Genomic DNA, 16,865 nt, shown 5'->3' with positions numbered 1-16,865 from the left:
CAGAAAATCTCAACGAGGGGCCTCCAAATTGATATTTGTCCTTAACTATCTCCCACTTATCTTTGAAGTCCTCATATCAGTAGTAAATCCCCCTAAAATAAAAAATCCTGCTACAAATTTGATTATTCACCTGCCAATTATTGAGTCCGTGAAATATATTGCGCCTAGAAAAAATATAAATTACTTACAACTCCAGATATAAGATGTCTGAAATACTTTTGGGCGTCTTGTGGTTTCATCCCTATGTCTGGCTCAATTCGGTCAAAGAGTTCTCCTCCTGAAGCATACTCAAGGAAAATATATTCAACTCCCTGCTCTTTCCTGTTGCCATATACTTTAATAATATGAGGATGATTCAACTTTTTGTGAATAGCTATTTCTTTTTTAATGCTGGTTGTGACATTAGCATTTTTGACGAGATCAACTATCTTCATAGCAACAGCATCACCGCTCACTTTATTTAACAATAATTTTACCCTAAAAATAAAAATATAATTAATTCAAGTTTACGAAAAGTAGACACGAAAAGCACAAAAGCTGGTGCAGGACACTATGTTAATATGAGGACGATTTGAATTTTTGTGAAAATTAATTAAGTTCAATGTTAGTCATCAAAAGTTACAAGACTGAGAAAATTTACATAATTTTCGAAAAAGGGGTGAAACACAGTAGCAGTTTCAGGCCTCAAAATCTGGGGGAGGGGGAGGCACCCCCTTTTTTTAAAAGAGTGTAAAAATATAAAATAAAAGCATGTAACGTTAGATATCAGAAAAACTGGAGGGGAGCAGCTGCCCCTCTGCCCAGCCCTGAAACCGCCACAGGGGAAACACCCCCAAAAACTAAAGCGATTTTAATGTAAATAACACCATAAGATTCAGTATATGATAGAACCTTGCTATCTATCTAAAAAATCTAAAGAAGCTCGTATCTAAAAAATGAGGAACTTTGTTTTTTTTCCTGAAGAAAGATCATGGAAACGTGTTTTTTTTTTTCTAGGGGTGATTGTAGCGAGCCAATAATCCTAGAAGATCGAGAGAGGTTGTTCAAACGGAATCAAAAGCTCTAGTGCCCCTTTGAAGTAACCAACAAGATTGGAGGGCAACTAGCCCCTTCCTATGACCCCTTTTCCCCCAAAAACATGTGATCAAAATTTTGACAGACATTTGCCAACCATAGTTGAAAGGTCCAATAACATTGCCTTTGGGAAGAACGAGACCCTCCATAGTTCCTGGGAGAAAGTATTGCAAATGTGAACGATTTCACATTTCACCAAAAGATGTGAAGATTTCTTTTTTTGGCGAGGGGGGGGGGTCACGGAAAAATTTTCCGTGAGGAGAGAAGTTTCCGGGGGAATTTCACACAGAAAGAGGGAAGGGGATTATTGCTCCTTAATTTCACTTGAAAATTTTAATTTGATTAAAACATAAGGAGACCAGAAATGATGTCACACAGTAATCTCAAGTTGTAAGCAAAAACTACTTTTAATGAAAAAACAACACACCAAACGAACAAAAATTAAAATAGTTAATTGCATCAAACTTAAAAGTAACAGATAGTGCTATAGATGAAAAAATGAATCCTAAAACAGGCAAAATAAAACGAATTGATACGTCAAAATCGCCCTAAACACGAGTAGGGCTACTGCCCCCTAAGCTTTCAAAATGCCAGAGCATCATTTGTGCTTCACTGAAAACGATAAGGGCAATGTGCATTATGATTAATGTGGTTTTATTTGTCAAAAAACAGACAGAAAAAAAGAAAAAATCCAAAGATTATAGAAAAGAACAAATAAAAGTAGATTCCTCGTTTAATCCTCACAGTTTCAGCATTTTTTATTTTCTATATTATAATTACAAAAGAGAAACTGCTCAAATATATTTTGTCTTCAGTAAAGTGCAAATGATGCCCAAGCCTTTAGAAGGTTGAGGGGGCGGTACCCAACTCCCGTTAGTGGCTGTTTTTGTTTCTTTTGGAAAGACTTGATCATTCATTTTAATTTTGTTTGTTTTAGGATTAATCCATTCATCTATAGCAGGATATGTTATCTTTAAGTTTGCTTTGGGTATTTATTTTGATAGCTGTTCTTTTTTGGATTCACTTATTCACCGACATTAAACTCTGTTCATTTTAAGTACGAACTATTATATAATTTGACGAGATCAACTCGTCAGTATGAACTATTATATAATTTGACGACATCAACTCGTCAGTATGAACTATTATATAATTTGACGAGATCAACTCGTCAGTATGAACTATTATATAATTTGACGAGATCAACTCGTCAGTATGAACTATTATATAATTTTATCTCCGCTCATCTTTGATTGGCTCTTTTCTTGTCTTTAGGGCGGAGATTATCCTCTACCCTATTCTGTTGATATCCAGTAAATATACAAGTATCTTAAACCGCTTATTTTATTAAAGTAATCCTTTCAGGATATATTTTTTGTTACATCTCATTTGCATAAAAGGTTTTTAAAAAATAAGTTCTGTTTTTTCTCTAAAAGAATCACCCAGTATATGATTTGTTTGAGTCACGTACTTGTGTTGTTGTTAAACGGTCCCTACAAAAGGATTAAATTAAAAAAAAGTTTTTTCAACTGAAAGTAAGGAGCAACATTAAAAATTAAAACGAAGCGAAATTATTACGTATAATAAGGAGTCTACCCTATCCTCAACACCTCGCTCTTTACGCTAAAGTTTTTTAGTCCTTTAAAAAAGCTTATTGTTCTAATTAAACGACCGTTGTGCTTCAGAAGTCATCTTTAAAGAACTTGGACAAAATTCAAACTTTAGGGTAAAGAGCGAGGTGTTGAGGTGAGGGCGCCTCCTTCATATATGTAATAATTTTGGTTCGTTTTAAGTTTTAATGTTGCTACTTACTTTCAGTTGAAAAAACTTGCTTTTTTATTTAATTTCTAATCGTTTTTTAAATAATGCCAGGATCTGGCCCCACCTTCACGGAAAACCCCCCTCCCACGGAAACATCCTCTAGACAGTCCAATATCGGTGAAAATTTACACCGGACAATTACCCTTAATAACCCCACGCGTAAAACTGAGACGAAAAAGAGAAAGCAAGACATATAAAAAAAAATTTTGTACAGAAATTCTGGCGAATTCCCCCAGCATGTAATTTCCTCTGACAAGTTCACCCCCTCCCAATGGAAAAATTCCCCCGCGGAGAAACTCTTAGCAGAAAATTCGTCCCCACTCCCTCCACCCGAAAATGATGCATACTTCCCAATAACAAATACTACGCGTAAAAAATTAATTTTATAACTTAAAGAACTTGCCCCTGGGGCTGTGGGGAGGAATGTTATATCCAAAGACTGGGCCTTTCAACTACAATAAACAAAACGGCTATCTCAAAATTTTGATCGAATGATTTTTGGGAAAAGGGACGGGAGAGGGGGCCCAGTTACCCTCCAATTTTTTTTCACTTAAAAAGAGAACTAGAACTTTTAATTTCCGTTCAAATGAGCCCTCAGACGATGTTCTAGGACCAATGGGTCGATCACCCCTGAAAAAAAAACAACAAATAAACACGCATCCGTCATCCTTCTTCCTGCAAAAATGCGAAATTCTGCATTTTTGCCGATAGGAGCTTGAAACCTCTACAGTAGGGTTCTCAGATACGCTGAAGCTGTTGGTGTGATTTTTATTTAGATTCTATGACTTTTAGAGGGATGTCCCCCCCCTTTTCGAAAATCAGGCAAATTTTCTCAGGCTCGTAGCCTTTGATGGGTAAAATGAACAATTTTGTGACTTTTTGATATGATTCATTTGTTATTGTGAATAGATCACCGTTTTGTGATTCATTCAATTTGTGGTTATCAGTATCACCAGGGTTGATACTTTTCCTTTTTTCTTTTGAGGTTCGCATAGTCCTGAAAAATGATATGATGTCCAATTCTTTGCGCTAAGAATAGATACAACTAACTTTTTTCAAAAAATCCCCCCCCAGGTTTCATTACTTCCTTTATTTGTACTTTCGCTGGGAACCAGGCGATATACTGTTCTGTCCGGCATCAAGACACCTTGGAATGACATTCGAATTATTCGGATGTTATATAATATAATTGTCAATGTCAATATATTGACGTTATATTTGATCAGCTACAGTTTTCTCCAATTATCTTTATCCAATCTTAGTCATCTTCAAATATATCTTTGGAATCCCCCCCTTATGATTCTAGATCTTCTTTGTTTGTTTTTTTACCATAGGTTCTTCTTTTGACCTTTTAGTTTTTATTTCTAGGAAGACGCTAGTTCGCAAATAAGGACGTCCCGATATATCGCACTAGGAGGACGGGCAGAGTGAATTCAAAGAGCTTTAAAGTGACATCTTGTCATGATGATTGAAATTGAATGTTTCCCTCTGGTTGGACACAAGTATTGTACAGTTCATTATGGCTTTTGCAAAACAATCAAAACTTAATTTTCTTTCAAATGACATTTCCCTCGCAGGTTGATTTGGCACATCACATATTCCCTGAAAATTGACAACCGATTAGATACACAAGTTTGGGCCCGTCTTGGGCATCTTATTTTGCAACACGTTTTTCCAATAACTTTGCCTTCATTGCGCCCTCTTGCCCCCTTTTGCATTTCTTGTAAGCCTAAACTAATCTAAGGATACAAAATCTATTGGCCCAGTTTCAGGCGACACTGCCTGGGAAAATCACCAGTAAAAAAAAAAAAAAAAAAAAAAAAAAAAAAAAAAAAAAAAAAAAAAAAAAAAAAAAAAAAAAAAAAAAAAATCATATTGTTGCATATAGGAGATTTTCATTAAGAGCACTTGGAAAATCATGCTTTCTCAGGCTCGGACCTTTAGATGCGTAAAATTAAACTTAATGAATTTTATACATTTAATTTCAGCATAGAAAAAAAAAAAACAATTCTTTTAATCCAATAAATTGTCATTAGAATTTCTTTGTTTAGAGTTTCGAATCCTATTGGCCCAAGCTGCTCCTTACTAAGTTACAAAGCCAATCAAACGATTTGAAACTTAGCACCAGTTTTGGCGCCATTAACTTTTACGGTTCAAATAAAGAGACAAAATTGAAGGCATCAATTTGTGAGTCCCAATTTTTTTTGGCTTTTTGTCTGAAATGCTCAGAAACATTCAAAATCAAGCAAATGGGTAGAATAAGTTGTTGGCTTATTTTGATGGGGATTTTTCTTGCGAAATCTAGCTTAGATACAAGTAAAAAAAAAAACAAAAAAAAACGCAATGTCAGTCTATTCGGAAAAAACGAATATTGATGAGACAACAACCGGTTTTTCCACTTTCATCTCCTTCCCTATGCATAATATTTTGAGTATCTTTACCCTCTCTGACACAAATTAAAAGTTTTAGCTGCACACCCCTTCTCTCAGTCGTCATTAAAAATAGTGTTGTTTGAATACCTTGGTGAGCTTACCATATTAAATTAGCTTATAACTGCGGCACAAACAAAGCCAGAGTTCTATTGGGGCTAATAAGTCCAAAACTGTTAGGTAGATTGGAGACTCGCGTTTGTTTGCTCCTCCACAAGCTTCATTTAAACACAAATATCAAGTTTCTTACCCCCTCCCCCCTGACATTTCAATTGTTTGAGATCGAGCCCCACAAGGCGTTCTAGATATGTTACAAATGTCATTCTTATAGTTTGGATACATTTGTTTCTTTCGATTTAACTCATCCCTTCCCCGATTAAAATTTTAAGGTCTACCTGGCCTCTGGTACATTCTGAAAATTTCGAAGTCATCACCCAAGCTATCCCTCAGATAGTGTAAATCCGCTATTTTGATAATTTGGACGCGCATGATTACTTTTTAAATCGATAACGCATCAGGAATGGTTCATAGTTCAAAAGAGGCTCATAGACAAAAATCTGTAGACCCTTCCTTCTTCTCCCTCCATCAATTCGTCAAAATCAAAAATTTACTTAACCAGCCCCCTTCCCCACCCACTCTCAAAAAGTCAGCGAAAGTTTCCACTTGATCACCAAAGCTGTTCAAGGATAAATCCACTTCACCAGCCCCCTCCCCCAACCATCCGAAAAAGTCTACGAAAGTTTCCACTTGATCACCAAAGCTGTTCCAGGGATATACCAGACACACTATTTTGATCACCTGGCAACACATATTGGCACACAATGGCACACATATTGTCTTTAGATTTACCTTAAAACTTATCTGTGAGTAAATTAAGAATATCATAGAAGCTTATACTGAAAAAAAATCAAGTAAATCTATTTTTAGGACTCCTTTTCATGGACCCCATCCCCAAGTCAAAATCCAAAGCACACATGCCCTACTACTCTCCCAGACAGTTTCAACTTGATAGACTTGAAGCTATTTCCGTGATATTAAAAATATGCTATTTTGATTACCTAGTACCAAATAATGTCTTTCAATTTGTCTTCCTACTTATAAATATATAGATTCTAATTCTCAAAAGGGACTATGATTCTCCTGTCCCCAACTCTTCTACTTTCCTAACACTACTTGAAAGTGTGAAATGCATCCCGTAAGCCATTCCCAAGACATTGTAGGTATAGTATTTTTAGCTCTTTTCCCTCCATACAAAATCAATTCCTTTCCCTGGAAAATCCTAAGGGAAAATTTGAGGGAAAATCCTTTCCCTCAAATACGAAATTTGAGGTTTGTTTGTCATCTTCACCTTTTCTATCCCAAATATAACAGGAAAGTTTCAATTTAAACCCTCAAGCCGTTCCGAAATATTGCACATCTACTATTTTGACGACTTCTAGATACAGTGTCTTCCAATCTACCTCTCCCCATCCTCCCACTGTTCCTTGAAAGTTTATAGCGACGAATACCACACTGCCTTTCCATCATAAACAACAAGTAGAACAATAGGGAAATATAGGACAGTGGAACGCCACTTTACATGAATATTTCGACCCTATATCCAAGGGCCGTCCTCAACAAAACAAGAAAAGAATGAAATGAAGAAAGAACGAATATAAAAGAACTCACATTAAAATACAATGTATAAAACTAAAATATTTTCAAAACAGCCCAAGCATCATTACACCAAAGGAAGTTCAACCAGGACTGGTAGATCAAGCGAAGTGATAAAAGACAATTCATTCAGATGGAATAAAAATATTTACAAAAAAGCTCTTAAAGCTAATCTTGACTTTTTGGCAGCCAGCCTAAAAGGTCTTTCCGTAACAGGTTGAGTGGAATTACATACTGGTTTTTTAATATAATTAGTTAACTCATTTTTAATTAAATTTGTATATAAGGCATTAAGTGAATATTCCCCCAAATCCCTATTTAAAGAAGTATTACTATTTATTTTGGTTCTAATTTCATTTGTCCCTCGAGCAACCTGTTTTATGCCTAAATCATCAATTAGTTCGTTGTAACGAACTGTAAGAAAGGAATGACCCGGCTCAATAGTAACCGAAACTCTAAAAAAACGGAATGTTGATATCAATAGATACATTTAAAAAAATCGAATTTTCCTGATTTTAAATATACAACTTTCATCAAGTTTAGTCATACCCACCAAAAGTTACGAACTTGAGAAATTAGCTCTATTTTCAAAAAAAAAAGGGAAACACCTCCAGAAGTCATTTAATCTTAATGAAAATCAAATCCAAATTTTGGTTTTTTTTTTGTTTTTTTAAGTGAACAAAAAATTGAAGGGCAACAAGGCCCCCTCCAAAGCTCATTTATTTCCCAAAGTCACCGGATCAAAATTTTGAGATAGCCATTTTGTTCAGCATAGTCGAAAAATCTAGTAACTTTGGCTTTGAGGACGACTTAATTCCTCACAGTCCCCGAGAGAAGGGCTGCAAGTTATGAACTTTGCCCATTGTTTACATATAGTATTGGCTATTGGGAAGCATACAGACGTTTTCAGGGGGGATTTTTTTCTGTTTGAGGGGGTGGGGAGGGTTCAGGGGGAGAGGTTTACGTGGGAGGATCTTTCCATGGAAGAAGATAATTTTCCATGAAGGGGGATTCCACGGATTTCCATGGGGAAATTCCGTGGAGGGGGATTTCCACGCAAAATTTAAAAAACGATCAGATATTAAATAAAAACACAAGTATTTTCAACTGAAAGTAAGGAGCAACGTTAAAACTTATAACGAACATAAATCATTACGTATATGAGGGAGTGTGTCCCCTCGTCAATACTTCGCTCTTTACGCTAAAGTTTTTAGAACTTGCAAAAGAGCTATTTATTTTAATTAAACGGCCTTTGTGATTTTGAGGTCATTCTTAAAGACTTGGAACCTAATTCGAACTTTAGCGTAAAGAGCGAGGCAATGACGAGGGGGGCATCCCCTCATACACGTAATAATTTCTGTCCGTTTGAAATTTTAATATTGCTCCTTACTTTCACTTGAAAAACTTGTTGTTTTTATTTAATTCCTAATAAGGGAAGTTTCTTCAAAAAGCATTTTATGGCTAGGATTATCCAAGATACGACTGCTTAAAACAGAATCAAAAGAAATATTTGTATTATTAGAATCTAAAGCTTTAGTTATGTCATCTTTGTGCTGTTGTGGGCGGTTTTTCTAAATTTAGATGGATTCTAGCATCATAGTAGTAGCCACGATCACATGGTATTTAATAAACCCCTCTTTCGCAAGTAACTAGGTTTATATCTTTACCAGAGTTTAGAAAGTTCATGATTTTAAGATTATTGGTAAACACTACATAAAAGTTACGAACTTGGGAAATTAGCATTATTTCAAAAAAAAAAGGGAAACACCTCCCAAAGTCATTTAATCTTAATGAAAATCCCACCCAAATTTTGGAATTTTGTTTTTTTTTGTATTTTTAAGTCACCAAAAAAATTGAAGGGCAACAAGGCCCCCTCCAACGCTCATTTATTTCCCAAAGTCACCGGATCAAAATTTTGAGATAGCCATTTTGTTCAGCATAGTCGAAAAATCTAGTAACTATGGCTTTGAGGACGACTTAATTCCTCACAGTCCCCGAGAGAAGGGCTGCAAGTTATGAACTTTGCCCATTGTTTACATATAGTATTGGCTATTGGGAAGCATACAAACGTTTTCAGGGGGATTTTTTTTCTGTTGGAGGGGGTTTCAGGGGGAGAGGGTTACGTGGGAGGATCTTTCCACGGAAGAAGAGAATTTTCCATGAAGGGGGATTCCACGGGATTTCCATGGGGAAATCCCGTGGAGGGGGATTTCCACGCATTATTTAAAAACGATCAGATATTAAATAAAAAAACGAGTTTTTTCAACTGAAAGTAAGGAGTAACGTTCAAACTTATAACGAACAGAAATTATTACGTATGACGAGGTGTGTCCCTTCGTCAATACTTCGCTCTTTACGCTAAAGTCTTTAGAACTTCCAAAAGAGCTATTTATTCTAATTAAACGGCGTTTGTGTTTTTGGGTCATTCTTAAAGAATTGGAACAAAATTTGAACTTTAGCGTAAAGAGCGAGGCAATAACGAGGGGGGCGCATCCCCTCATAAACATAATAATTTCTGTCCGTTTGAAGTTTTAATATTGCTCCTTACTTTCAATTGAAAAAACTTGTTGTTTTTATTTAATTGCTAATAAGGGAAGTTTCTTCAAAAAGCATTTTACGGCTAGGATTATCAAAGATGTGACTGCTTAAAACAGAATCAAAAGAAATATTTGTATTATTAGGATCTAAAGCTTTAGTTATGTCATCTTTGTGCTGTTGTGGGCGGCTTTCTAAATTTTGATGGGTTCTACCGACATTGTAGTTGCCACAATCACATGGTATTTGATAAGCCCCTCTTTGGCGAGTAACTGGGGTTATATCTTTACCAGATCTTAGGAAGTTCCTGATTTACTACATAAAAGTTATTTTGTGTGCATGTTTTTTTTAAATTTGTAGTGACTTTTGAAGCATATGGGAGGCAAATTATATTTGAGGGCTTGGCGGGAGCTTCGCATGGTAAAAGACTCTTGATTTTACGAGTGTATCTTGCCAGTCTTCGGCTTAATTGTATTATTAATAAAGACAATAGGATAATTGCTTCTAAAAAGTATGTCTCTAATAAAGTTTAATTCATCTACGATGTATGATTCAGAGCAAATGTTTAGGGCACGATCGACAAGAGAGGTAACAACAGCTCTTTTAACTTGTAGGGGGTGGTTGGATTTAAAATGTAGATATTTGTTGTTTTGTGTAGGCTTTCTGTAAATTATAAAATCCAGTTCACCAATGCTACGAAATAATGAATACACCCAGAGACGGTAACTTATTTGCAATTTAAATTTATAAGGTAAACTGTAGATTTCGGTCATATGTATTAAGGTGATCTAGAAAACCCCTAAGCTCATTTTCCAGATAATTCCAGACCGATACTACATCATCCACGTAACGCCCCCATTAGATATGCTTTAAAAATTATGAATTTAAGGCCCAATTTTCAAGGTGTTCTACATAATTATTCGCTGATAACTCGGATAGAGGTGCCCCCATGGGGAGCCCCTTCATTTATTGATAAAAAGAATTATGGAACTGAAAATACATTGAATACATATTAAAAATTTTGACTAGGGGCATTAAAACCTCGCAATCTATTCCTGTTGTCGAATCTTGGATTAAACCAATAATTTTATTTTATTTTCAATAATTGCTCAGATATTGCTACATAAATATTAGTATACATAGAAACTATGTCAAAACTACTGACTATTGTATTTTCTGAAATGCTTGCATTTTTAAGTTTTTCCACTAAATCTACGAATTTGTTATGTAAGATTTTTGGGAATAGAGCAAAGGTTTAAAGGCTGTACATAACCATTTTCCATTATTGGAAGCAGGGACTTCCGTACATGCTATAATAGGCCTTAAGGGAATACCTTGCTTATGTAATTATGGTCAACTGTAAAATTTTGGACAAAAGCTACCACGGGGGAAAATTTATTATACAACTGTGGGGTGATTTTACCATTTTGTTTTAGATTCTTTAATTCGGTTATTATTTTATTCGCAACGATTATTATGATCGTGAGTCATGGTAGTATATGTATTTTTTCTTTTAAGTATAAATAAAATTTGTTGTCATAATCTAACGTATCCATGATTACAAGTGAATTGCTTTTGCCTGCTTTTGTTATTATAATAGACGGGTCTTTCCGAAAATTAGAATAGCTCTAGAAAGTGGCATGGAACCGTATCTTTCGTCCAGCTTACTATTTGATGGGTCAGTCAGACAGGTATCCATACTGAGTCAAAAGGGTACCCAATGGAAGTGTCCTATCCTGACATTTCAAACAGACTCTAATATGGCTGATCCTACTCACACTCATTTGTGAACGTGAGACGGTTTTACGAAAAATTATTATCGAACCACGTTACAGTTATGCCTGTGGATAAGTCAAAATAATAAATGCTTTTTGAAGAAACTTCCCTTATTAGCAATTAAATAAAAGCAACAAGATCCGATCACCTAATCGTAAGATAAAAATACCACAATTTTCACGTTTTCCAAGAATTCCGGTTTCCCCTCAGACTCCCCCCAATGTCACAGGATCTGGTCGGAATTTAAAATTAGAACTTTAAAGCACAAGATCCTTCTAAATACCAAATTTCATTAAGATCTGGTGACCCGTTCGTAAGTTACAAATACCTCATTTTTCCGAATAGCCCCCCCCCCAACTCCACCAAAGAGAGCAGATCCGGTCCGGTTATGTCTGTCACGTATCTTAGACAGGTTTTTATTCTTCCCATCCAGTTTCATCCTGATCTCTCCTCTTTAAGTATTTTCTAAGATTTCCGGTCCTCCCAACTACCCCCCCCCCCCAATGACGCTGAATCCAGTTGAGATTTAAAATAAGAGATCTGAGTTACGAGGTCCATCTAAATATGAAGTTTCATGAAGATCCGATCACTCCTTCGTAAGTTAAAAATGGGTCATCTTTTCTAGTTTTTCAGAATTAACCCCCCCCCCAATAGAGCGGATCCGTTCCAATTATGTTAATCACGTATCTAAGACTTCTGTTTATTTTTCCCACCAAGTTTCTTTCCGATCCCACCAATTTCAAGCGTTTTCCATGATTTTAGGTTCCCCCCAAACTCCCACAATGTCACCAGATCCGGCTGGGATTTAAAATAAAAGCTTTGAGACGCAATATCCTTCTAAATATCAAATTTCATTGATATCCGATCACCCGTTCGAAAGTTAAAAATACCTCATTTTTTCTAATTTTTCAGAAAGAACCCCCCCCTCAACTACCCCAAAGAGAGCGGATCCGTTCCGGTTAGGCCAATCATGTATCTAGGACTTGTGCTTATTTTTTTCACAAGCTTCATCCTGATCCCTTCACTCTAAGTGTTTTCCATGATTTTAGGTTTTCCCCTACCAACTCCCACAATGTCACCAGATCCGGTCGGGATTTAAAATAGTAGCTCTGAGACACAATATCCTTCCAAATATCAAATTTCATTAAGATCTGATCAACCGTTCATAAGTTAAAAATACTTCATTTTTTCTATTTTTCCGAATTAACCGCCCCCCCCCACTCCCCACAGATGTTCAAATCGGAAAAAAGACTGTTTCTAATTTAATCTGGTCCAGTCCCTGATACGCCTGCCAAATTTCTTTGTCCTAGCTTACCTGGAAGTGCCTAAAGTAGTAAAACCAGGACTGACAGATCAACCAACAGAATTTGCGATTGCTATATGTCACTTGGTTAATACCAAGTGCCATAAAAAAACGAATATAAAAGACCACACATTAAAATACAATCTCTAAAACTAAAATATTTTCAATGCAGCCCTAGAACCATTACTTCAAGAAAGTCAAACAGTTCGTGGTAACGGACTGTAGTAAGGAGCGAACCTATCTACAAAAATGTGGAATTTCGCATTTTTTGCCAGAAGACAAATCACGGATGCGTGTTTATTTGTTTGTTTTTTTTTGTGTTTTTCCCCAGGGGTAATCGATCGACTGAGTGGTCCTAGAATGTCACGAAAGGGCTCATTCTAACGGAAATTAAAAGTTCTAGTGCCCTTTTTAAGTGACCAAAAAATTTGAGGGCACCTAGGCCCCCTCCCACGCTCATTTTCCCCAAAAGTCACCGGATCAAAATTCTGGGATAGCCATTTTATTCACCATAGTCGTAAAACCTAATAACTATGTCTTAGGGACGACTTACTCCCCCGCAGTCCCAGTGGGAGGGGCTGCAAGTTACAAACTTCTTAGTAAGAAACAAGTTTCTTACGGTTTTAAAAATAGAGTTAAGAGAAAGAGTCAAACTTTAGCGTAAAGAGCGACGCGTTGAGGAGGAAAAGCCCCTTTCATATACGGAGTAATTTCTGTTCCTTTTAAGTTTGCTCCTCACTTTCATTTAAAAAAACTTCTTTTTTTTATTTAATTCAACCAGGGCTGGTAGATAAAGCGAAGTGAAAAAAGACAATTCATTCAAACGGAATAAAAAGCATTTACAAACAAGCTCTTAAAAGCTAATCTTGCCCTTTTGAGAGCCAGCCTAAAAGGTCTATCCATAACAGATTGAGTGGAACTGCTTACTGATTTTTTAATATAATTAGTTATATCATATTACTATCGTATTACTTTCCATTACTATCCAGTTATATCGTATTACTATTTATTTTGATTGCCTCTCGAACAACCTGTTTTATGCCTAAATCATTTGCTAGTAGGGGAAGTTTCTTCAAAAAGCATTTTATGGCTAGGATTATCAAAGATATGACTGCTTATAGTAGAATCAAAAGAAATATTTGTACTATTAAAATTTAAAGCTTTAGTTATGTCATCTTTGTTCTGTTATAGGCGTTTTTTCTAAATTTTGATGGGTTCTACCGACATTGTAGTTGCCACAATCACATGGTATTTGATTAACCCCTCTTTGGCGAGTAACTGGGGTTATATCTTTACTAGAGTTTAGGAAGTTCATGATTTTAAGATTATTGGTAAATACTACCAAAAATTATTTTGCAAACTTTTTTTAAATTTGTAGTGAATTTTGGAATATATGAAAGGTAAATTATATTTGAGGGCTTGGTGGGAGCTTCACATGGTAAAAGACCCTTGATTTTATGAGTGTGTCTTGCCAGTCTTTGGCTAATTGCATTATTAACAAAGCCAATAGGATAACCGTTTCCAAAAATATGTCTCTAATGACGAGTCATTACCCATGGGGCTGTGGTAGTGACTTAAACCCCAGAGGCGTACCAAATAGATCTTTCAACATTTTTGAACAAAAGGAGTATATCAAAATTTCGATTCGATACCCTGGGGTTTAGAGAGGTAGGAGAGATGGCCACAGAAGGAAAGCTGGTCATCCTTTCAGTTCCTAGAACAATTAATGTCCAATTGATTAGCCATTCCAAAGTTTCTACCAACACACATTCTATACAAAGAGGCTAAGAATAAAGCTTTTGGTCCTTTTTTAGTCATTTATCAAGCTCCTTTTTTTGGGGGGAGGGGTCATTTTTTCAGTATTTTCCTCCTACATAGGGAGCACTTAGCCCAATGACTAAGTTTTATGTCAATCGAGGAAAAAATTTGTTGACCTGTTTGGGGGAGGGGAATGCCTGGAATTTTTATTTTCACATTGGTTTCCTCTTGATCCAAACGCTTGCATTTGCGAGTTTCAAACTGACCAGGGACAAAAAAATGTCCCATTTTGGACCCACTAGCCCCCTACCCAACACAATGTCTCATCTCTTTAAGACAGAGAACAATCCCTAAAAGACACTTCAAAATTCCATATTCACAACATCTCTAGAGAGACCTGGAAGATTGATTCAAAACTTCCAACTACTAAAGGAGATGGAGGAGGGAGAGGTAGGAGCTTCTTCAAGAATCCAGTAGAATTGTAGCTTAGGCCTACAGGGCATGTAGACTAAAGACAAAAGGACATTTGAATGAAGATGGACACAAGATGGAAAAAAAACAATATTTTATTGACTAGTGACGCTCATAAGACGCCAAAACAGGCTTAGTTTCTTATCCGTTAGCAGCCCACTGTACAAAATAAACCAAATAATAATATAAATAAAGCTAAGAAGAAGGACTGTATTGTTTCTGAAAATCCAAATATTGTTTTTCTCAAATAGGTGTGAAAATTCCAGTTCAGAGTGTGCGCAAACTCAACCAAGGGGACCTTAAAAAGGACAATAAACTCTGGAAGAACAAATATGGTTCTATGATCTTTAGCATGAAAAATTCGTTAATATGAACCTCAATTAAGACAAAAAAGGAAATAAAACTGGTAGTACAAAATCAAAAAAAAAAGACCTCTTTCTGATAAATGGTTTTGACATGCATTTGCTGAAGCAAAAAACACACAGGAAAATTTAACAATATAATATATTATTTAAATAAAATGTTTTATAAATTTAGTCCAAATTCGAGTATCAGAAGAAGACAGCTCCTCCTCCATCCTCATCTATTTTAAGCTCATTTCTTTACATCCTTATTGATTACATCCTACTGATTGTGATTTATAGTAATTTTATACTTGAAAATTTATTTGACTGAATTTCTACTCTTCTTTGCTTTAATGTAGCTCTTTAGTTTTTGAGTACTACTTTTTTTATGGAAAACTTCTCTTGTGGAATTTTTTTTTAATGAATTACATGTTATATTAGAGGAACTTAGTTTTAAGCAGATAAATTGGATGAGAAATGCACAAACATACTAGTATATATGAATTGTTATGTATTTAGCTCAACAAACTCCTAAATATTGGTTACAAAATTTTTTCCTTAATACCCATAGCCATTTTGCAGACATAATTCTCTAAATACAGCAGGTTTTAATAAAACTTTTCAACATAATGCTAGACCTAATTGCAATATTCTAGGGGTAGGCTATTGGACACGATGCTAATAATAAATTTGATTCCCTTTAATTATAGAAATCAGGTTAAAGGCCATAAAACCAGCCATTTTCAAAATAAAGAAAACCCTATTCCTAGAGTACAACATATCTGTATTGTTCTATTATTTAGCCTATTGACAAAAATTTCTTGGGAACAGTCTAGAGTTACAGCTTTTCTGAAGGAAACATCTTGTATACAGCCTTGATAGTACATTTATTCACTAATGAATCTAGTCAAACATAAAAAGTTCTTTGTTAAATGGGTTTTCTGCACTCAAAACTCGATCTTGGAAAGTACACTCAAATCCCTGTAAAATCTCTATTACCATAAAATGGGGTTAAACTATTAGGCACAAATAATGATCTTACACATTGAATAAAGCTTATGAAGAACAGTTGTGATAAATAAATATATGCACTGAGGAATTATGTGTTTAGATTTTAAACTTTCCAAAAATCTATCTGGTGGCAAGCATTAAGTAAAAACTTAAAGTTGCTTCTTTTAAAGATATGAGGAGAAATCAACAGAGACAACCATACCATGTGAATTTTTCTTCAATACTAAAGGAGAAGCTACACACCAAATTTCCCAGAAATCAAAACAACCAGAAACCAAGAACCATCAAAAATCAGAAACCAATAAAAGCATATGGGATGAAATTGGTCAACATATTTTAGTCGAGAAGGAGCTATATCTACTGCTTTTCAGGGTTGGTGGACACTATGGACATTATACCATTGGACTTTTTTTCTAATTCAAAGATTAGAAGAACACACATAAGACAACCTGGGGGCCCAAGTGTAGAGGGATTAAAGTGAACAAGAGCTTACAAGAAGTGTTAACAGTAATCAGAAGTGGCTAAATGATGCAAAGATCAAAAGAGAAGGTATTCCAAACTCTCAAACAGCCTTCCTGGCTCCAGCTGTTTCTTGGAGCCCTGTCTGAGAATGCATACAACTGTAATGAAGCTAACCTTATATAGTAGTTATACAATCTTGTATATATTTGCCAAAGAAAAGCCACATAT

The 16,865-nt window shown here is 35.5% G+C and overlaps 2 protein-coding genes across 3 annotated transcripts in view; one reads left to right on the top strand and one right to left on the bottom strand.

Moving 5' to 3' along the window:
* The window catches only part of LOC136028777 (uncharacterized), a 281,013-nt gene that overhangs the window by 178,581 nt on the left and 85,567 nt on the right, over nt 1-16,865 (top strand). The window lies entirely within an intron of this gene.
* The window catches only part of LOC136028776 (serine/threonine-protein kinase Chk1-like), a 61,901-nt gene that overhangs the window by 41,764 nt on the left and 3,272 nt on the right, over nt 1-16,865 (bottom strand). Inside the window, exons 1-2 of one of the 2 annotated variants that reach the window (XM_065706676.1) lie at nt 6,993-7,076; nt 189-477 (exon numbers count right to left, since the gene is read on the bottom strand). In XM_065706676.1, coding sequence (XP_065562748.1) covers nt 189-477; nt 6,993-6,994 — 291 coding nt within the window. In that variant the 5' untranslated portion in view covers nt 6,995-7,076. Of the gene's footprint in view, nt 1-188; nt 478-6,992; nt 7,077-16,865 lie in introns of those variants that run through there. The other variant, XM_065706675.1, reaches the window with a different exon arrangement.

This window comes from Artemia franciscana, chromosome 7 (genome assembly GCF_032884065.1).
Source record: "Artemia franciscana chromosome 7, ASM3288406v1, whole genome shotgun sequence".
Lineage (NCBI taxonomy): Eukaryota > Metazoa > Arthropoda > Branchiopoda > Anostraca > Artemiidae > Artemia > Artemia franciscana.
Note: the sequence above shows the minus strand (reverse complement) of the source record. Positions and strands in the feature narration are given on the sequence as shown.